Source organism: Chroicocephalus ridibundus, chromosome 2 (genome assembly GCF_963924245.1).
Source record: "Chroicocephalus ridibundus chromosome 2, bChrRid1.1, whole genome shotgun sequence".
Lineage (NCBI taxonomy): Eukaryota > Metazoa > Chordata > Aves > Charadriiformes > Laridae > Chroicocephalus > Chroicocephalus ridibundus.
The window spans coordinates 145,204,500-145,226,823 of record NC_086285.1 but is presented as its reverse complement, the minus strand read 5'-3'; the positions used below and the strand labels follow the sequence as shown (position 1 = coordinate 145,226,823).

Here is a 22,324-nt window from a genome sequence, read left to right as displayed (position 1 = left end):
GGAAGGTGGACGCTTTCTAGGTGTTTGTGTGGTTTGATTATAATAAATCAGAACAAGTGGCTTAAAAGTACTTTTCGATACTTCTGAATAATAGAACGTTGCAAGCAAGAAGCTTGGAGAAATAAACTTAGTTAGCTAGGGAAGAGGGATGTCATTTCCTTCCTAGAGATGCAAAACATTTACGACAAACTTCTTTTTTTTTTTAATTGCTCTTGTGTTTAGTTTCACATTTTGTTTCCTTCTGCCTTTTGTTTCCCTGCTCAAGAACAAAATAAGAAACAATAATAGGTTTTTATTTATAAGTACCCATGCTTAGAGGCCTCTGGGAGCCATGACAGAAAATAACCAAAACCATATTTTTTTCACAAATAGGGAATTGTGCCCGGATAAAATTGGGATCTGGAACAAAAAGAGGCCTGTCATCCTACCCCAACATACAATATACAGCCTAGCAATAAACAACATTTATGCCTTCTTGCTTAGTATGCCTGTGCATGCTCTGAGCAGAGACTATGCAGTATGTACTTAGATGGAGGGAAGAAAATGTAGATACAGAGAGGTGGGAGGATAGACCTTAACTTTAGGAGGTGTAACATGGAGTGGAAGAAAGAGTGGGATTGATGGAAGGTAGTACTACTTTTGTTCAGCTGCTTGGATTGTACGTATTTTCACATAGAAGCTTTTCATATCTCAGTTCTGAGACTGGTATTCAGACCAGCTTCCCTATATGCCCGTTGTGGCTTTTCAGCAAGGCTTAGTGTTAGAGCTTTCTGGTTCACCAAGAGCCCTTCTGATTGTTCTCCTTTCTCCTTTTCATTAACGCCACTACCCTCCTTTTTTTTTCTTATGTTAAATTTATATTTCCCATCTGCTTTGGGCTGGCAAACAAGCTGCCTCTTCTTGCGATTTGGACTTATTCTGGGTTTCTAACTGTTGCTTCAGACTTCAGTGAAACTTCTAGATAGTTCAGGTTTTTGTTTTATTACTTTTTGCCCTATAAGACATGAAATATCTTAGATTTAGTCTGCGTAATTCTTAAACATTCTTCCTTCTTATCAAACAGAATATAATCTTTGGGACAGCGGGTTTCCTTCCCCTCCCTCCTCCTCCATAGGTGGCTGTCTTGAGACCTGTAATGCCAGCGAAGGAAAGCCAGCAAACTGGAGGTAGCCTGATGGCAGGCAAATGATGGTTTCATCATACAGCTGGCAAGTGACAGGTTTGGTTCCAGCATGTACTCGATGAACTTTTTTGTATTATTGTGTTATGGGATCCTTGATTACAGCAAGACATGCACCACGCTGTAGAACCTACATTTTTGAGAGGAAAATTCATGAGTTGGTTTTATTTACTTACTATTTTTCAGTGATTTCAGTCCATCCAGTGTAAGAGATTGTGCCATACTGTTAGTCAGTCTCCTCTGTAATAGGAGTTGGACGCTTGGGTAGCTCTGGAGTGATGCTTCATAACTCTTAGGAAGGCCTAATTCCTACACCTGGTTTTCCAATTGAAAAGCAAAAGCTATTGATATGTGTTTTATAACAACCTATGACCTAGGTCCTATATAAATTCAGCAAGGAAGCTTAATTATGGGCTGGTTTCAGTGGTGCTGTAACATGGGCATTAATATTTCATGGATGTAGTTTTCATCAAGCATTTTACTGTGCCCACGTTAAGACACTTTATTTGATGCCATATGCATCAAACATATGTATATGTACTAGTACTTTACTCCTGTATCTATAGAAAGAGATGATAGGTGTTTCCAAGCCTATTCCGGTCCTCGAGCCCTCTCCTGTGGTTGGTAATAAGGTTGTTCATTTATGCCACTAGTAGTAGTATCTTTTACAAATGGGAATTTTTTTCGAAGGAAAACATCAGGTTGGCAATTTTGCTTCAAGAGCTGTTGCAAAATGCTAACTTAACATGGATTTTCTTTGTTTTGTTGAAAGCTGAAATAAAATATAACTCAGCGTTATACTAATGGCTTTATAATAGTAGTGGCATTGAGTATTTTTCCTTCTTCTGCAGAAGGTGGAAAAATAGAACAGAAGTTATTAAACTCATTTTACAAGTCCCGTTCTCAGGAAGCAAAGCAATGTTTTGTACAGGAAACTCTTCTCCATTAAAAGGCCTTTAAACTTGAGTTTGTAGTCCTTCAAAAAACCTGTGAAGGCTTCAGCTGGTTAAAAAATATGTGGAATTTCCATTTAAATGCCAGATGCAATTATTTCTGATAAATAGGTATATTATAAAACAAACAAAATACTGAATGAGCCTGAATTTGAATAAAGACATGGGTGCATAAGTCACTGTGATGTGAAAACTGCAAACTCAGTAACCACTTTGTTGCACAGCTTTCTGTAGTCAAACATTTCTTAGATGAATCCTTTGGTATACTCCCAGCTGCTCTGGCCGAAGGAGAACTGGTCATCTGGTTTCTTCTGATGCTTCCTTGCAATTCCTAAATTAAGTAAGACTGAGGTGGTTGTCTAGTAGGCATGTATTAGTAGCAGAACTCGTCCACTCATAAAATACAATCACAATTTCTGATTAAAATACGGCTGAAGGAGGTGGCTGTGGCAGCTTTCTACATGGTAGTTCACTAAGTGTGCTTGCCCAGAGATTGAGGTCAAAATGCCAGGCTCTCTTCAGCCTTACTGTATTCAAAGCTCCTGTCTCCCATTTCCCAGGAGAATTACTGCCACTGTGTTGTAGGCCACCTTGTGTGGTGAGAAGTTAGTGGAAACAGATGAAGCCTAAGTAGAATATGTTGTTGTATAAGCTGTTCTGGCCTTTGTAGTAGATGTGATAGTCCAAAGAAGGCTAAAGCTGATTGCAGTACGGCTTCTCACTCTAATAGTGACAAAGCAATATATTTTGAAGGAGTAAAGATACTGACAGGATCTTCACAGAAGCACTGCAGACAGGAGAGCCTGATCCCCTAACTTTACTGAAGAGGCAGCAGCTGGAAATATTGCTCAGTCGAGTGGCAGATGGAGGTCCCCAGGATGGGGGGGACCTGCAGATTTCCTCTGCAGATTTGCAGCTGTGGAGGAGGTCCAGTGGCCTGGTAGTAATGGAGTGAGAGAAAGAATTAGAGGCTTCCTATAAGAAATTGTAAAAAAATTGCAAACAAACAAATAAAATACCACCAGCACCACCCACCTGCTCCCAGGAAACTGCAGTGGGAGGCTTCCTTCTGTAAGAGATGGACGCCTTTATCTGCTGACCTTACTTGCTATCTAGGAGAAATTATTTCTTGCCCAGGGCCCAGCTCCACAAACTTGAAAGATTGCCAAGGCTTGTCCGTTGCTTTGATTGTCTCCTGCTGTCCATCCATGTGGATGTGTGCCAATGACACTGCCAGAGGAGACCTTGAGAATGACCTGAAGAGTAACATGAGGGTCATGAGGATGTTCTTGATCATGATGGTGAAGGGAAAGCCTTGGAGGAGTGGATGGATCCTATGGGTCAATGCTTAGTTGTGCCTCTAGTGTTGTTGGTAGAGGTTTGACTTTTGTGACTATGGGGCCTCTCTGAGGATCAGGGACTGCTGTGGAGAGATGGGTTCCACCTGACAAAGTAAGACAAGCATGTTTATTGCCAACAAGCTGTCCCTGAGTTAGCCAGACCACCGTGGGGGAATGTATATGTGGCTCAGTCCAACATAGAGTATAGAAACTTAGCAACTGTCAACAGAACTTTTAAACTGACTTAAAATCAAATTGATGTTAATATAATACTCTTCTGTTGGAAATACATCGCTACAAAAGCATTTTTCTTTATAGATGACATCAATTGAATTTGATCAAAACATGCATTAGAATGGAATGTGCGTTCCTTCTTATTTTGAAATGTGTGTTTAGAATTATTTTAGCTATGATATGTTTTTGAAACAGCATGATAGAGTTGGTGTTATGTCACTGCCTTATTCTTTTTATTCAGCACACTTTTGGGAAAGAAGTTCTCTTACATAAGTATTTGGGGGACATTCCCCCTGCCCGTATTCTGGTCAGGGGTATTGCTGAGGTGGAAATTATGTTTTCAGTGTCCGTGGTGGTCTCTGTGTTTCATGGCTTGACAGCAGCTTCGCTTCTCAGACTGCTGTTTTTATTGTGATTTTCTTCCCAAAGCCATCTTGAAGTCCTGGAGTGGGCAAGTATAGGGATGATAAGAGACTGATATTCTTAAATGCTGAAACTGTGGCAAACATTTTTAAACATGACCATCTCTTGTTGAAGAGCAAACTAAAATGAGAAGAACTGGAAAATCCAAATCCTAGAATGGAACAGTCTATTGCACAATAGATTTTCAGGGTAATTGTGGAGCGATACTGATTGTGCTGCTGATTTTTTGTGGCAAATATATAGTTTGTATAAAAAGTAACTTACTGGATACTTGAGTGAATTAATTGTCCTTAAAGGAATCTTTATATACAGTACTTTAAAATTTCTTGGTTCTTGAAAGACAGTTGACAAGATACTGTTCCTCTATTGTTCATGAAAGTTAGAAAAAGTGCTTTCAGACCAAAATGATCTTCTAATAACCTTACATTTTGCAAAAAAGTGCAACCTAATCAGTTTACTCTGGCATAAAGAACCTAAGCGTTTTGTAAAGTCAACACAAAATAGGTAAGAGCCTTCACAGGGCCTTTAAACTAGTATGTGTCAACCTATCCCATTTTCCGTGAAATATTAACTAAACTTGTTTGTGTTAGGTTAGCTAGAGATCTAAAAAAGAGTATCTTTTTTCATTTCATTATCTGTAAAAATAAAATAAAACCTTAAAAATAATTCTTTACATAAATCTTGCATTTTTACATTGTGGAAAAACAAACCTTGCAACATCTCTGGTCCCATTGTTTTGCAGGCATAATATTTCTGGTTTCGTGTGTGATTTTTTTTTTTTTTCTTTTACAGTGAAGGAAAGGAGCTCTTGTTCTTTTAAATAGGTTAACTAACTATACTAAATTGGAATCAGAAATGAGTTTCTGCATTCTTATTTATCAAAACAAATAGAATAAGTCCTCAAAGTATAAACTATATGTGTTTTGCTCATTTCAGTGTAACTTCAGGCCTGTTGACCCACTTTCCTTAATATGCATCTGAGAGCAACGAATTTGGAGGGGTTGATTTCTTTTGTGTATGTCGGCAATCTTCTATTACATATGTAAGGAAGATATTTATAAATAGGTCTAAAACTTAAGAGCAGTACTTGGAAAATTTTTAGTATTTTCTGTTACGTGAGATGAAGGAGACTATCTTACCTGTAATGGGCCAACATTTTGGTACCTCAGAGTTTCTAACAGAGACACGGGTAATCTTCTTGTTTGTAAGTATGTCTCAAGGATGAAACATAAGTACAACCATCTCAGCAGAAGAGAAATATTGGTTATGAAAGGCTGGCAATGTGGTGTCCTATCTTTTTGGTACAAATAGTTTCAGGGGTTTTGGGCAGCAATCAGCAAGTAATAAAAGGTTGGTATTAAGAAAATGCATTGTATTTCTGTTTTTAATTCCAGCCCCATCATACTACTACCTTCTTTTGGATCTGTTTTCTAAATTTATGTTTTGCTAAAGTTTAGATTCTTCTATTTTTGCCCTTTAGTGCTTATTTCTGTAGTTATTTGGCATCCCTGCTGTTTACTTCTCATCCCTTCCTCAGCCCCAGGCTCAAGAGATCCAGAAACCTCGTTCAAGTGATCTTGAGTTCAGTGGGGGCAAACTTGGGAGATTCTGGAGAAGAGGTGTCTGCTATGTGGTCTGTTAAATTCAACCTGGAGTTTAGTTCAGTGAATGTTTTTGTATGGTTGTAGTTGTCATTAATTAAAGCGTGGTGAGTAGAGACGACTATGATCTGGTATTAGAAAAGAATATTAGAAAATGATATGGCAACAAGTGAGAGAAAAACAGGCTAAAAAAATGTGGGGAGGAGAAGGTGTGTCTGGAAACAAGGCAGGCTGAATGGAGGAGTCATTGTGGAGCTGAAGTGAAGCAACTGGAGTCAAGTGCGGTGAAGCCTAGACCATAAGTAAGACAGTAGAACACCACGTACAAAAATCCAGAAGAAGAAATCATACTAGAACAGAATGATGTAGAAAAAGCAGAAAGAAAAGAACAAGTCAATATGCTATAAAAGATGGCGGTACAAAAATAAGCATTAATGAAAAAAAAAGGCCGCTATTAACCACGCAGCAAAATTAGGATTAATTAAAAAAATCTTGAGTCAGAGTCAATAGGTTACCACAGGAAGAGATGATGAAATAAGAGGTGAAAGAGGAGGGGAACAAAAAAACCATGTTGTGAATTAATAGAAACAAATGTAAAGCTTGATATGAAAATCAGCAACTCCTAGTGATCGTAATAAACACAAGCCAAAAGATCTTTCCAGTTGTTTTCCTTTTCATTTGTTAAAACAAGTAGTTCAAATAAAAATTCTTAATTATTTTATATGCTTACAATTAAAAAAGCATAGTTCTATTGGTGGGTTGCTTTGTTTTGTTTTTGTTTTAGCTTGGTTATATATCTCATCTCAACTCACATTTTACTTGTGGAAATGTATTTCATGTTTCGCTATGTAGAATGTGTTATACTGCAAGCAAGTACACGTTTCATGAGTCAGTGCTATACAGGATATAGTCTCTGAGGTGACAGTTATGTAGAACTACTAAAGCATGTCTTATGTTTTATTTATTTTTCTATTTAGTAATGAACTTGCTTTGAAATCCCACAAATGAATACAAATTTCAGTCATTTAGGGTTGTAGATAATTTTTTTTTTTACATTTAGTTTCATGAAGAGCATGATAGAACGGGAGTTCACGCTGATTTCAGTCTGCTTCATAAAGCTTTCGCAGCCACGTAGATGATGACGAAAATCCCCCAGGGTTTCCACACCATGGAGATAGGGTGCTTTGCAGCCATCTGCAGAGTGTGATCCCATAATTTGTTGAGAATCCTCATTGGCAATGAATTTAGTTAAGCAGTGTCTAGACACAGTTTGTGCAGTTGTTTTTTGCAAGTTCTTTTTCTACATAATTTTTAAATCTCACCTTTGGTGAAACTGATGGAATTCTGCTGCTTTCCTACAAGTGCCTGTGGACCAGGCCTTGAAATTAGGGGCATTCAGCACCCAAAGGGATGCGTAGCACCTTGTGTTATTCAGTCTCTATAACAACAAATAGATATTGCATGAAGTAACTTCTAATATTATTTGTACGTGCAACTCTGAAATGTCGTGAACATTTCTCCACATTGTATCTTGCTTCAAAAATATCATTCTTCGGCTATGAGCTTTTATGCCAAAGATCCTCAGGGGACAAATGGAGGCTTGCACAGCCTCCACACAGATACAGATGACTATATTAGTTTTCTGTAAAATCCAAGAAAATTAATAAATAGAGTTTATTTTATAGTGCAGTAAATATTTGATTTTTTTAAATAGTTTTAACTTTCTTTTTTTTCTCTTTTTCTTTCAACTAAGGAAATGCTACATCACCACAAGTTCAAAGACCTTCTTTCATGGACTACTTTGATAAACAAGATTCGAAGAATAAAAGCCCTGAAAACTGTAATCAGAACATGCATGAACCTTACCACATATCCAAAAATGTTTTCCCTGATAACTGGAAAGTCCCTCAAGATGGAGACTTTGATTTCGTAAGTGCGTTTTTGTTGTTTACTTTCTTGCATGCTGTTTATTTTATATGTGCCAAAAATAGTTAATCCCTTTCTATAACGATGTTAATACAAGTAAAATAAGTAAACTTTCAAGAATACCATCCAATTATCTACCTTAATGCCTTATCCTGGTCATTGAAATAAGTACATTTGCTTAACACAGGACCTTTTTTATGAGGAATGGTATGTGACACTATGAATATACTTCTTTGCAATAATGATTTTTAATTTTTTTTTATTTTTTAGTATTTTTGGTTTTTTATAATGTATGTGTTATAAGAACTTTAAAATTTGACCCAGTTCTATTTAAAAAAAAAATAAATAAATTGTTACAGGCATGGAATGTTGTTGTCATGTTTGCTGAGTATCTCAGTAAAATGATAAGCATTTTAAACTGGATTAGAGCCATTTAATCAATCTCTTTGGAGATGGTTAAGATCACCTACTGTTTTGCACAAGCCAGTTTGTTGGTACTATTCCAATAGCCCACATCTCTCTACATAGAATTCTTCTATCTAACACTAGTCTGTCTGTTTTAGGGTGGGGTTTTTCCCCCTCCAAAATATGTGTAATTTATTTCTTTTGGCCTATGTTGCAAATTAAAACAGGAGCAAAACCAAAATGTTCCGAAGTTATATGTTACTCTTAAAGTGAAATAAATAATTACTGTTTTGAGACTTGTAGATAATTATACCTAGGTTTCACCTTTGTTAATTTTTTTTAACGTGTTTGAATGAAAGAATTCAGTTTGTCTGTTGTAGATTAAACATGTTCTTAACTGCAGTGCAGTAGCTAAATATGATCACATGGCACCTTTTGAAAGAACACTTGGGATTTTAAGAAAAATGTTGTGTTTAATTTTAGGTGACAGCTGTAGGTGTGGGATTTTTTCCCTAGTTTTCACTTATTGCATTTCTACATAAAGCTGACTCTTAAATTTAAGCTACTGGAGTAAAGCCAGTTAAATAGCACAGTACAAGCTGTTGCTGCTGGAGAGGTTTGATTTAAGTTGGTTTTTGGTTGGGTGGGGTTTTTTTAGGCTTTTTGGATTTTTTTTTGACCATAAAATGCAGTAGTCATCATCCTGATAACTGACTAACAAAATAATTATTTGCACTATTCATTGGAAAATAACTGGCCCATATTTAAGTGGGGCTATTATAGTGGCAATAAAATTACCCTTAGAACAATTTAAAACTCATCCTATGTTTTACGTTGTTAAGAAATGCAAGCAAAAATTATTATTCTTGTAAATGCTAAGATCTTGATTCTGTAAGTGCTTCTTCATGAATAATTGGCACATGGATAATGCTATGGAACTTGTTGACATTGCTCATACATATGACGTTGCCTTCTTGAAATAGGAATTTCTCCTAGAATCCAACCTGAGGAGTTCTGATCTTCAGAAACTAACTACTCTGTGTTGTAGCCAAACCTTGCTAGTGGTGTTAGACTGGCAAGTCAAGGACTTCAGAATCATAGAATGTTTTGGGTTGGAAGGGACCTCTAAAGGTCATCCATCTAGTCCAGCTTCCCTGCCATGGGCAGGGACATCTTTCACTAGTTGCTCAAAGGCCTGTCCAACCTGACCTTGAATGCTTGCAGGGATGGGGCTTCCACAGCTTGTCTGGGCAACCTGTTCCAGTGTCTCATGGAAGTTACATGATGTGCAGTTTGTCCTTGACTTCCTAAAAAGGCGGTGTTGTAAGGCTTATTGCTACACAGTGATTCTGAGTGAAGACCAAATAGGATTTAAAGAAAAAGTGAATAGCTCTTTGCATGGGCAGTGTGTGTATTTGAGGGGGTGGAATTTTGTTTTAAGCATGATGAAAGCCAAATACTTCCATAGATAAGCCAGCCTAAGAAAGAGTTTAGGAAGACTCTTCAATAATGGATGCACTGCTTCAGAGTAGTCCTCTCAGGAATACCTTTCTCTGAAGCATCTGGTACGGGCTCATGTCACACAGGATATTGGTTTTAACAGCCTGCTGGTTTTAATCATAGGCAATTATTATTTATTTATATATTCTAGAAGCACTTCTATTTATATTTTAGACAGTGAGTGGCAGTATTGGTAAGTGGCCTGCAAGAGACTTTCTGAAAGGATAAATTGGTGGGCAGCATGCATAATATATTGTCTACTCTTTGTGAGATCAACATGAATGTTTTCAGTTGCTGACATGAGGTCTTTAAATGATTCATGAAAGGGATAAATAATGGAAACTTTTTGTACTAAATAATTCCATTCTATTTTGTTTGGAATTATTCTTAATGGGATCTAGAAAGGGATCCTAACAATAAATGCTGACAGTCATAATTTTATTTAAAGAACGGATTGATAAGCTAGAACTAAAATATAAATGATCAAAATCTAACTTAATGCTAGTATATTCTAATAGTACTCCAGCTTTCTATGTAGAAGAGGAGGGATGCTTTGTAAGTTGGAGGTCGTTGGAGGCTGAATGATACCATTATTCTTACTTACCCCTATACCCTGTAAGCCGTGCATGGCATACCCGTGCTGGCTGCCAGTGAACGCTTTACTTGTGAGCCAGGGCAGAATGACAGTGCCATACTAAGAACTGATACTCAAAGAGTACTGAACGGAAAGACTTAGAAGTTTATTAGTGTATGTGTCTGTTACAGTATAAACTAGAGAACAGAAATGCCATTGAGGTGGGAGGGAGAAGGGAAAAGGGAGGAAAAACAAATCTTATAAATCCCTGCAGCTGATCGATTTGCTTATTTCTGTGTATAAGGTGAGACCTGCAGAACTGGAAGCTAATTCTTGTGGCCAAATGGTATATTTGCTTTAGGTCACGGTGATATCATATTTCTAGTATATTTTACTGTTTGATAAGACAATACATAGTTGTTTTATTTGTTTAAATGTACAAATACATGTAATGCAGATATAGCAGTTAGTCTTACACACTTGCTGATGTTTTTAGATGATGTAAATAAATGATACAGGAAATTTTTCTCGTAAGATAGGTACGTGAATGTATAAAAAAATGCAAAATGAACTTAGCGCTGGGTCTGGTTTGAAAGCTTTTTTGTGGGCATAGTTTTCTGTCCTGACGTAAATGTTTTAAAAACTCCTTGCCAATGAAAATAGAGGACTTTTCCAAGAAAATAAGATGCTTTGGTCATCAATCTGAGCTTTAAAGAAAGTAATTTTAGCAGCATTTTTTATTCTATAAGTACATATTTAAGCTTTGTTTTTTCACTGTTAAAGTACATCTGTTTTGAAATTCAAAAGCTGATCTTGTTTCTTTTTCACTAATACCATATGGGAATTTGAGATCTATCTATGACTGTTGGTCCTGCGGGCCTTCAGCTCCGGGATCAGTCTGTGGTGGTTATTGACGTAATATTCCATGAATTGATGAGAAAAAATAGCCACTGCAGACCTTCAAGTTTTACATTGTATTGAATTAGGTATATTGCAAATGTCTTTTAACTAGACTTAATTGTGGTACCTTGAATATTATGTTATTCCAAATTTAGCCTGTTGCATATGCTTCAGAACTAAGGTGCTGGTTTTTATGCATAAGAGGTGTTTGAGGTTTTTATAGTACATTTGTTCTTGTTCTAAAAAAAAAAAAAAAAACAAAAAAACCAACAAACCAAAACTAAACAACCCTAAACATTTTTGAACCTTGTCTTTTTACTGACTAGGAATTTGTATAAGGTTGCTTTTTTTTGATCTTTGTTTTCAGTTATTTTGTTGTCTCTTTTTGTTGTCTCATGATAAATTCTGAAAAGCAAAAGTATGGCTCTTTTATATCAGTGAATCTTAGGGAAATGTATTTCTGGAGAAGTACTTGTAAATGGTTTCGTTTGGTGTTTTCCACTTCAGCCTTTGAAATGGAAGTGCTGAAGTTCTGATTGCATATAAATCTTTCAAAAACCAAACTAGTGTTTATTCAAACTTCAGCCTTTATATTAAACTTTTAGTATCTATTTTACACTCAAGGATCATTGTGGATTTGTTGTTTTCAATTAATACTATCAGACTATAGGCAATTCTTTTACACGTTTTCATTATTTCTAAACGGCATGCAGCAGATAGCAAAATGAAAGCAATATTTTTAACGCTAATTCTGTCAGTTGTACTTGGGGTTAAGTGATGTTTTATTCACAGCAAACCTTGATGCCGGTAAGTAATCAGCAAGATACTACTCATTGTGGGGAAAAGTGGCATAATGTCTTTGAATAAGTAAAGATGCAGTAAAGCTGTGTGGTGTATGGGTGTGATATTCATAGAAATGTTAATGATGCATGGTATAAGCAGCTTTTCATAACGAAGCTTAACTGTTTAATGTTAAACTTTTAGTCTTAGCTCGCAAGTCAGCACTTTGGATCAGAGTGCCAAATTAGAGTAACTGATGTGTTTGTTTTGACGATCTAAGTGACCAGTCTTTTTAAGAACAGTTGTTTTTTATAGATATATATTCGTATTGACCGTGTTGCTATTATGATAGCTTTGTTCTTTCCATGGGGAATGTTTTCCATGAGATATGTACATGCTGCAGGGAGCTGTGTATTAAATGAGTGGTATAACTGCAAGGTGGTGTTGAAGCAGCTTCCTCAAATTTCTTTTGTCTTTTACAGTTGAAGATTTTGTGGTATTTTGTGTAGCATTTATCACATTTTTATGGGCGTTACAGAAGATAGTTTTCACCAAAGAAGGTGAACTTCTAATAAGCAAAAGTGCTCAACATTTTTATCATGTGGGGGAAGACAGGTAAATCTTAGCTTGCTAGACTGATGTGCTATGTGTGCATGTTGTTAAATAACCTGCTACTTAGAATTTTACTGTATCATGAAATTTTACATTTCATTAAGATGCAAAATTGCCCTGTACATCCTTCTGCCCCTTAGTAATGTGTGTTAGTGTGGGATACAACGTTAACAAAGGAATTACATGAACTGCAGTGAAGTGATATCTAATTGATGATAGCCTGTTAATTAACGTTACTCAGAATGAGTTGCTAAACTTCATTTGTACTGACTGAATATATTATTCCATTTTAAATGAGTCATTTGCTTTTTATTACGAGACGATAAAATGTAAAAAGGCAAATCTATTTATTATAGCAATGCTCGGGTAATGATTTCTGTCTTCAGTAGAATTATTTCCAAACAGGAATGGTATCCAGATTGTTAAATATTAAACAGTGAACATGTAGATCATGTTTTGCAATAACTGCAGTATCATGTTTAAGTAGATGCATTTTGGGTGACTTAAAGATTCTGGAATAGCAACAAAAATTTAAAAAGCCATCTGTTACCCTAGGCAGAATATTTCCCTGGGTTTCAAACCGAACAAATACATTAGAGTATAATGATTGTGAAATATTATTATTACAGATACGGAGCGCTTTAGTTAACATTTATAAATGTATAATGCAACACTTGTTTTGTTAAAAAAGTAAATACCATAAAATAGCTGAAGACAAAATAGAATTTAATTAAAACTTCAGTAATAAGGCTAGGCTGAGTTAGCTTCACTGGAAATACTTCTTTGTCCAAAATGTTGGCAGGGTTTCCTCTGATTTTATTCAAGCAGCAGATGAGTTTGTTTGTTACAGTCTTCTTTCAATTTGATGGGAATGAATGTATTTCATCTATTTTCAATCATTTCAGATTATCCTCTAATTAATTTGAAAATTTTAAATGAAGTATTAGCATATATTCATTTTGCTTTGTTTTTAATTAGTTGCTTGAATATGATGAAGCATTTCCAGATGCTGACAGGAAGAATGTTTTCTTAACTAAGCAAATATAAAACTTAGGTTTCTGGGTTGCATGGGCCGTATGCATACGAGATAAACAAAAGTATTATTGGTGTCAGCAGTCTGCATGCAGAATTTCATTGACTTCAGTTCAGACAGCTAACAGAGGAGACTATAAAATGAATATAATGAATATAATATGCTTTATCTAGCTCATTTTTTGAGGACAGTGTGAACCTCAGCAGTGGAAGCTTTCTGTACCTCGGCTGGTACAGAAGGCTGGTACAGAAGCTTCTTGTGTGTTGAGTGGTTATTTGAAAAAATGAAAAGTGTGGTGGTAATTCAGTGGGAGAGATACTCATATTAAGTGTCCACCGTGGATCGTTTGCAGGTCACGGCCGTGGTTTGTTAGACTGACCATGCAGCTGTTGAGACAGGCAGTAGGGGAAGTTGTGCCAGCCTGACATGTAAACTGAAAACGTAGAATTGGTTGTTTGTTTTTTTTTTTCCATTAGGCAAAGAGAACGGACCAACCGATTACACTTTTTTGGGTTTTTTTTTTCAACTCTGTAAGTCAAATACTGACTGATTTAACTTAGTCCTTTTGTATATTCTGACCACAAAAGGAGAATTGTTTTTCTTGCAGAGTAGGGGAATACACTACCTGAGCAGAGTGTTTCTCCAACTGGTTTTGAACATAAGATCGTTTCTCTTTGAATATCTCCCCTCCCCTATTAGTAAAGAAGTAAATAATTGAAAATCAAGCCCAGTAATTTGGTCTTCATATATAACTAAATTTTTTAGGCTGTAAACAGAATCTATCCTGTTTGTTTATCTTAAATTGTAGGATTATATTAAAACTGATACTCTGATCACCAGGTCAGTCATTTCAAAGTGCCAGTGCTGTACTTTTGCAGTTTTAGAAGGTGGATCATGCCATCTGGCAAAGATTATATGAATTTTGTATCCTAAAAGAGCACAGAAAACACCCTTCTAGGCCAAAAAAGCTTTTTGCATTCTTACATGTAAAAAACAGAATTAAAGATTTTTACTTATCATTGACATGGTACTCTGAAGATAAGACAAGAACTCAGCCTTGAATTGCAGCAGTTTATTTGAAGTTAGATAGTAAGAAGAAGAATGTCTAATAGGATAATAATGTACAACAGTAGATTGCCTCAGAGGGTTGCAGAAGTTGCCATTATTGTGAGTGTTGAAGACCTGGTTAGATAAACATGTCAGGAATAGTTTTGGTGGGGTTGATCCCGCTTGGAGCAGAGGATTGTTGTAGGTGACCTCCTCCTGTAAATGTTTCCGAAGGCCCTATTTCCTATGGCTTTTTAAGCTACAGCTGACGGCTGATGTTTGTAATCATAAAAGATGTTGAGAACACATAGGTCTTACAAGCTCAAGCTCTCAAAAATAGCGACATACTTAATTTGTTTATTAGGAGGGCCAGTATTTTGGAGGAGCGAGACCTTGGGTAACCTTCACAATTTTTGCAATTAGCAGTCAGCTATTATTTCCAAACTGAGTCTGCCTCTGGAAAATTTCAGCCAAGATTTGGTCAATAAAACTTAACCATGTTTCTCTCCCGAAAGTTTAAAGCATCCCTGCCGTCTTATTTTATCATGTCAAATAGTTTCAACATGCAATGTGTTTTTTAATTACAAAGTAGTTTCTAGTGAGAAGACATTTTAAAACATTTTTCAGACAACTTTCACATTCTTAGTGTTACAAAGAGTTTAAAATGCTTGCATCATGTAACTCCCCCCTTTTTTTTTCTTCTCATTAGTTCTAGTGGAGAGGCTGAAGTGTAGCTCTAGTGTATGTATTCAGTTGTACAGCAGGTCTGTAATTTGTGCATAGTTTAAGGAGAACAAAAGAAAGAAGTGAGTGAAGCTGATGAGCTGGGGCTGTGCTGTGCGTTTAAAGTAACATCTTGTTACCTTAGTAACCAGTTGTCTGTACTAATACACCTCTTTGCGATCATTCTGTAATAGCTAAGTAATGTGTATAGCTTAGAAAGAGCTTTGAAATACTTGAAAAAAACTGTTGTGGCTGGACAAGTTTTAGACGATCCTTTTTTGTTCATCAAACCAATTCAGTTTCAGGTCTCTACTCTGTTTTCCCTTACCGAAAAAAAAAAAGGGGGGGGGGGGGAGGAGATATTTAATCCAAATAGTTTCCGTATTGCATGATTCACTGTTAATGTCAAGACAGGGTACCACACCTTTGTGTGTAATGTCTGATCCCCAAACTGAGTGCTGACACTGGGGGGTGCGTGTTCTACTTCAGGGTTTCAGCAGAATTCTTTGAAATCATCTCTATGATAGTATCATGCAAATTTACCACCATGAAACAAAATCTGTTCTCCTACACTTTGCTATGATGATTAATGATAATGAAAAGAAGTAAAAATAAAACTTGCCTCAGGGGAGTGGGCGACTGGAATTTTGCAAGACTGTTTTAAGTTAATTTTTGCAACTCCTTAGTTTTGAAGAGGATTTCCTCATTATGTGGTTTGGTAAAGAACATGGGATTTTTTTTTCAGTTTAGCTTTTTTTGCCTTTAAAAATTTTTTTTAAAATTTTATTTTATTTTTACTGAACTCAAATAGGAGCATGAGAACTTGTCAGATAGGATTCTAGCAATTTAACAGAAAAAAATTATTGGATTTCAGTGTCCATGTGGCTAACTCTTAGTAATCAAAAAGCTTGTATTAGATTTCTGTGCCTCGTGTTTTGATCGGCAGCCAACAAGTACCATATATATATATGTTATATATATTAAGCATAGATGTTAACCATATTTCATAAACAAAATACTGGATGTTAAATGGCTGACATTTAATATTACCGAGCTTTATGAAGGACGGAAAAAATTCTGTGCCGTTTTTGTTTGCAAATAGCTTGTAGAATTTGAAGAAAGAGACATTTTCATTAAGGCACTGACTTCAAACAGAAGGTTCATAATACTTGGAGTTCTTTGTTATTTGGAATCGCTATCTTCAGATAACTGATTAGATTGGACTTAGTACACATTTACCAAAGCCAGGGATTACCCTGAATATTTTGGTTTACATGTAAATTTTATTTCCTTTTCCTATAACTTGCATAACTCAGAGATAAAAGGGAACTCCTATGAAACTTGAAAGCAAAATCTTTATTTCTATAAGAATACACTTATGAGTCATTTACTTGTATTTAAGTAATACCAGAAATGTATACTTTAAAATGATCTGTCTTTTTTTACATTAGATCTCTGCCTATAGATGCCTTATAGCCCACGTTTACTTTTGTTCATTGGGAGTTGTAGCATTACTATGCACTAGCCATTTTATTTTTGGTGAAAAAGGCTTTTTATAGAGATGTGTGCAGTGCAAAGCTGTAAGCTAACTGTCTGGAGACTTGATTTTTTTTCAGTCATTGTTTTTATGGTTGTGTCTGAATACAAGTGTGCCTCGTGAACAGTAGCAGTACCTAAAAAGGTAAAAAACCCTATGTAAAATCACACAGGGAGGTGGTGGTGGTGGTGGTGGGGGCATGAACCCAACAAAATCACAAGATTAATTTGGCAAGTTTTTATACGTATTTTATAGTGTTATATGAGTAACAATTTAAAAATAAAGTTACGCAAGCCCAATATATAAAGCTGCAGCTATTGACAAACTCTCTTATAGAAGGGTTAATCTCATACTTGCTAAATGCAGTGGCAAAGCGCCTGCTGATGGCAATGTTAAGTTTAGCTGCTTAGATTAATAAAGAAACCACTTTCATTTGTGTACCTAAATGTGAAACTGCACTTAGGTTTGGGATTAGAAATTTCACATCTTAGACTGTTTCATTATTCCTCAGTTTAGGGCAAGTATGCCTAGTTCCTAGGAAAGAAATATCTGAAGAATTAATGCTTATTTAGCATGTACTTAAAGATCTTGGTATTGCTTACATTTACGTTTGTGTTAACGGTAAGAGTTGTACAGATATAAGAATACTAGTAATAGAATTATTCTCTTAACCTAAATAAGACGTACCAGGACAAAACTGGTCTGTAGGAAAGCTCTAAAGGTACAGTAGCATAGTTATAGCTGTTTCAAAAAGCTGCTTGATGCTTAGCTGAAAACACTGACTGCATTTCCCTGACAATTTTTAGTGTGCCACAATGAGAACTAAAACAAGTTAGCTTAAACTATTTTGAAGAATTTAACTTATTTCACTTGGCATTGCAGCAGACTAGAGGTCATGGGCAAGGTTAGGTCTTCAGCTGAGAAGCAGGAACTTTGCAAACCAGGCAACCTTGACTGCACGATACTGTATGAGCATGCTTGTAGATGTGAATTAGGTGGAACTTCCTAAAAACATGTTTGAATTTTTGTTCCCTCATGGTGTCACTACAGCCCAATATATTTAGTTGGTTTTTTTATATTTGAATATTCTTCTTTCAATTAAGAGTGGAGGAAAAAATATTCTTCAAAGACACTTGCCGACCAAACTTCCCCACCTCAAAAAGTTCTCTAGATCCAAAAAGTTCTCTTAATTAAACTGAGCTGTCTCAAAAATCTTTTATTTTGTTGTGCCTTCTTTGAAGGTTGAGTTTTTGGCATAGGGAGTTACTTTAAAAAGTGTGTGAATGGAAGAGGAGGCTTTCTTACTGGGAGCTCCTTGGCCATTGGTCCCACTGGAATCTGGAGGAGGTGCTTGTATTTTTTGAAGGTAGTTCTTCGTGTGCTTCTAGTGCAAACATTTGGGGGTTGTTTTGTTTTGTTTCCCTGCCTGCAGTGTCAGTTGGATTATCACTTTCACAGAACGATCATTTATTTTTTGTTGAAGTTAATTGTTACTTTAAGATTGCCATTAATTATAGTTACATATTCTAAATGCCATCCACACAGAAGGCGGCACACTCTACAGAGATGGATAATCACCTCAAGATGAGAACTATTATCCCAATAATGTTCATAGAGATAGAAATGTGATATTTCCACAGTGCTTGTGATGTGTGAATAGGGTGGAAGGGGCTTTTTATTTTGTTTTTGCAGAGTTAGAAATTTTATTGCTATTTCTGTCTTTCTAAAGAGTTTCCATTAACTAACAGAATACCACTGTGACTCAAGATAAAGAGACTGCTGTAAGTAAGCCTACATTCAGACAGATTCAATTAAAGTAACGAAGATATTAAATTAAAAAATGAAACTGATGCCTGTCCTTTGGGATTTTGACTGTGACCAATGATTCACTGAGACATGAGCACCTGCGTGCAGCCCACCTCCAGTGCTACTTCAGAGGAACAGAGGAGGACTTGGTAGGAGTGTGTTAATCCTAGTGCAGCTTGGTGTGTACATGCTTGGCTGTTTCTTTTGCTATCTCTTAAGCTGGTTAACTTCCTTGCCATGGATTTCAAAGAGACCTGGTTTACCTGTTTTTTCCCTACATTAAGTTGTCCGACAACTGCTAGCATGTTTTGAATGGTACTGTAACATAGAGTCTTTTGAAGGAATTATGTTATGGCCAAATAATGCAGCTTTCACTTACGCTTAGCAGTTAGCAGGATTCAACTCACAAATTGCTCAGTGCCCTTTTATTTAAAAAACAAAACCAAAAACCCAAGAAGTGTAATCCCCAAACAGTTTTCAGAGTAAAGGATATTTGCAGAGAAAAAGGGATGGAAAAGAACCGATACCTCTGAAGAGGATTTCTGAAGGATTTGGGGGAAAAAGCGATAGGGGGAGGGAGGCCAAACTCGGTGTTACTTCAGCATCCCCATGGCCTGGGAAACTCAAGAGTCTCGTTTTCTCATCGATGCTAGCTGTTGACTCTATGGCAACAGCCCACTGATCATCTCAGAGGTGGGCAAATTCAAAACTACAAGTGAAAACAGCAACATTGAGAACGGTGGTTAGTTTGAAACTACCTGACCTGTTTTCGGTGTTTTAAAGAGCTGTTGCTATGGCAACAGCAGCTCGCTGAGGACCGAGTGCTGCTAAGTTTCAGAGGTTCGGCAGTCATGTGCGTGTGGAGGGGGTGTATCACTTCCAACACCAAGCTGTGTTCCCTGCACCCACCTTTTTTTGCAGATATCTATGCTACCCTAGAATTAGCACAGATACTTTAGAAAAAAATTACCTAAAAATATTATCTAAATCCTAATGGAGCATTTTACTAATCTAGCTTGACTTCAGCTGAGTTCTTCCTTTATTAATCTTCTGCATCTTATTATAGCTTCCCAAAATAGACCACCTCCAAAGAACAATAGTTGCCATATCCTTTGGTCCTCAAACTGTCCTGTCACCAAACACCATGATCATTTTGTTCTGCAGTTCCATATCCCACATTATGGAAGTAGGCAAACATAAAATGTTTGACCATGGGTTAGGGAGAAATTAATTCCAGAGCTGAGGTGCTTTCATTGAAAAATAGCCTGACGGTTTTAATCGGCAAATTACTATCTGAAATGCCTCTGCTGCTGGCAGTTGCCATTATAACATATGGGGGAGAGAGGATTTTGCAGATGGCCAATTCAGGAAACTGTTTTACATCTTTAAACTGAATATCAGTGCAGTGAACTTCACCTGGCATCTGGAGTGTACTGTGCTTATTGTGAAAACTGTCACTTAGTAAGTGGACAACAGTATAGAATGGTAGCAGAAATGTTTGGTTAGCAGAGGTGTAATCCAATTTTCAGTTTCATGCAACTTTTTTATTACAGAGTGAGAAGAGTGGTCATAATGTGATCCATGTCTGAAAGGAAAGTATGTTCTTGCCAAGCACAAGTGTCAAGAGAAGTCCTTGTCGTAACTGCACCTTGGATTCACAGGAATAGTTGGAAGCCCAGAGAAGCACCTTAGTTATAGTAATCCCGAAGCCTCTGCCTTACTGAGTGGGAGCTATGAGAAGAAAGAACACTCTTTCTGGCTTTGAGCATCAGTCCTTGTGGCAGAGTTAGTCCAACCCAGCCTTCATATAATAATGCATGTGTAACAGAATTGCCCAGTAGATGTGTTATATTGGAGATGAGAATGGGGACTGATTAGGTGAGTAAGACTTGAGAGTTCAAGTATCAATTACTTCTGCTTCCATGAGAAGTAGAATTAGCCTTACAATGCTGTTAAAAAGGGAGTTGGACTAGATGATCTTCAAAGATCCCTTCCAGCTCAAACCATTCTATGATTCTATGAATGTGCACTTGCAGCTCAGAAAGCCGGTCATATCCTTGTCTGCTTAAAAAAGCACCTCCCTCAGTCAGCAGATCGAGGGAGGTGATTCTTCCCCTCTACTCTGCTCTTGTGGGACCCCACCTGGAGCGCTGCGTCTAGCTCTGGAGTCCTCAGTGCAAGAAAGATGTGGACCTGTTAGAGGATTCCAGAGGAAGGCCACAGAAATGATCAGAGGGCTGAAGCACCTTTCCTGTGAGGAGAGGCTGAGAGAGTTAGGGTTGTTCATCCTGGAGAAGAGAAGGCTTCAGGGAGACCTTGCTGTGGCCTTTCAATATATACAGGGGGCTTCTAAGAAAGATGGAGAGAGACTTTTTATGAGGTCCTGTAGTGATAGGACAAGGGGCAACAATTTTAAACTGGAAGAGGGTAGATTTAGATTGGACATAAGAAGAAATTTTTTATGATAAGGTTGGTGAGACACTGGAACAGGTTGCCCAGAGAAGTTGTGGATGTCCCATCCCTGGAAGTGTTCAAGGCCAGGTTGGACAGGGCTTTGAGTAATCTGATCTAGCGAAAGATGTCCCTGCCCATGACAAGGGGGTTGGACTAGATGGTCTTTAAAGGTCCCTTCCAACTCAAACCATTCTATGATTCTATGAAAACTCTGAGGAGGAAGGAATGGCATCAAGGAACTGTTATGGACTGACCATAACTGCTCACCCTCCATCCCTCTGTGTTGCTTGAGGGGAGGGGCAGTAGAGGTTGTTAGAAGAGTATGTAATAAAGGAGTGAAGTTGAGACTGGGAAAAAAAGTAGGCAAGGTGTTGCTTTAATTTTTATTGCAAATAAATTAAATTTTCCCCATGTCGAATATCTTTTGCCCATGATGCTAATTGGTGAGCAATCCTCCTGTCTTTATCTTGAGACAAGAGCTTTCTCATCCAGTTTTCACTCCCTGTCCTGCTAATGAGGGGCAGTGAGTGAGCAGCTGGGTGGGTATTTGGCTGTTAGCTAAGGTTAACGCACCACACCTGGTTAAGACTCATTTCAGCAGTCTTCTATAGCTAGAAGTTCATCTGCATCTTTGACATACAGATAGGTTTTCTTGGTCTGCACCAGCTCTTCTTTTATCTTTTTCTGATACAGCACTTCTGCCATGCATCCATAGCTCAGTAACTAAGAAGCACCATTGCAGATGCTTGCTTTACTGGAAAGAGCGCCAGGTCTGGTTCCCCCTCAGTGATCTAAAGCGCAAATACCATCTGTCCTACAGTTAAGATCACTTCAGTGAGTTTCTACATTACTGCTCACACTTGCCAGAGACAGAGAATCAGTCTCGCTGCTTTTTCATTTCTTTTTACAGAACTGTCCTCAAATTGCCCCATATCACATGTACAGACGTACTGCTTCCAAATTCCTACTCATTAAAGTCGGCAGCTTTCTCTGGGACTTCTCAGAAGAAGGCCTTGTCTGCAGTACAAGGGCTTCAGGGTGGCCTGAATGCATTTCTTGGCTTTTCACTGGAGTGACTAGCTGTCCTCAGAATCATGATCAAGTCAGAGCTGGCTTGGAGCCTTCTTGGTATTTTGCAATAGCTAGATGGTTGGCGAGTAGGTATACTAGTGAATGTTTAAGTCTTACAGCTGGTGAATTTCATCAGGCAGACACATGCTTTATTCAGATACACCCCAAAGGGCAGTTGTGGTTGAAGAAATTGATCCTACCTGGCCTGTCCCATCTTGTGCTCCA

General features: G+C 37.3%; 1 protein-coding gene across 1 annotated transcript in view; it reads left to right on the top strand.

Moving 5' to 3' along the window:
* STK3 (serine/threonine kinase 3) overlaps positions 1-22,324 on the top strand; it is a 147,205-nt gene that overhangs the window by 87,185 nt on the left and 37,696 nt on the right. Inside the window, exon 10 of the mRNA XM_063327259.1 lies at positions 7,485-7,660. Coding sequence (XP_063183329.1) covers positions 7,485-7,660 — 176 coding nt within the window. The remainder of the gene's footprint in view (positions 1-7,484; positions 7,661-22,324) is intronic.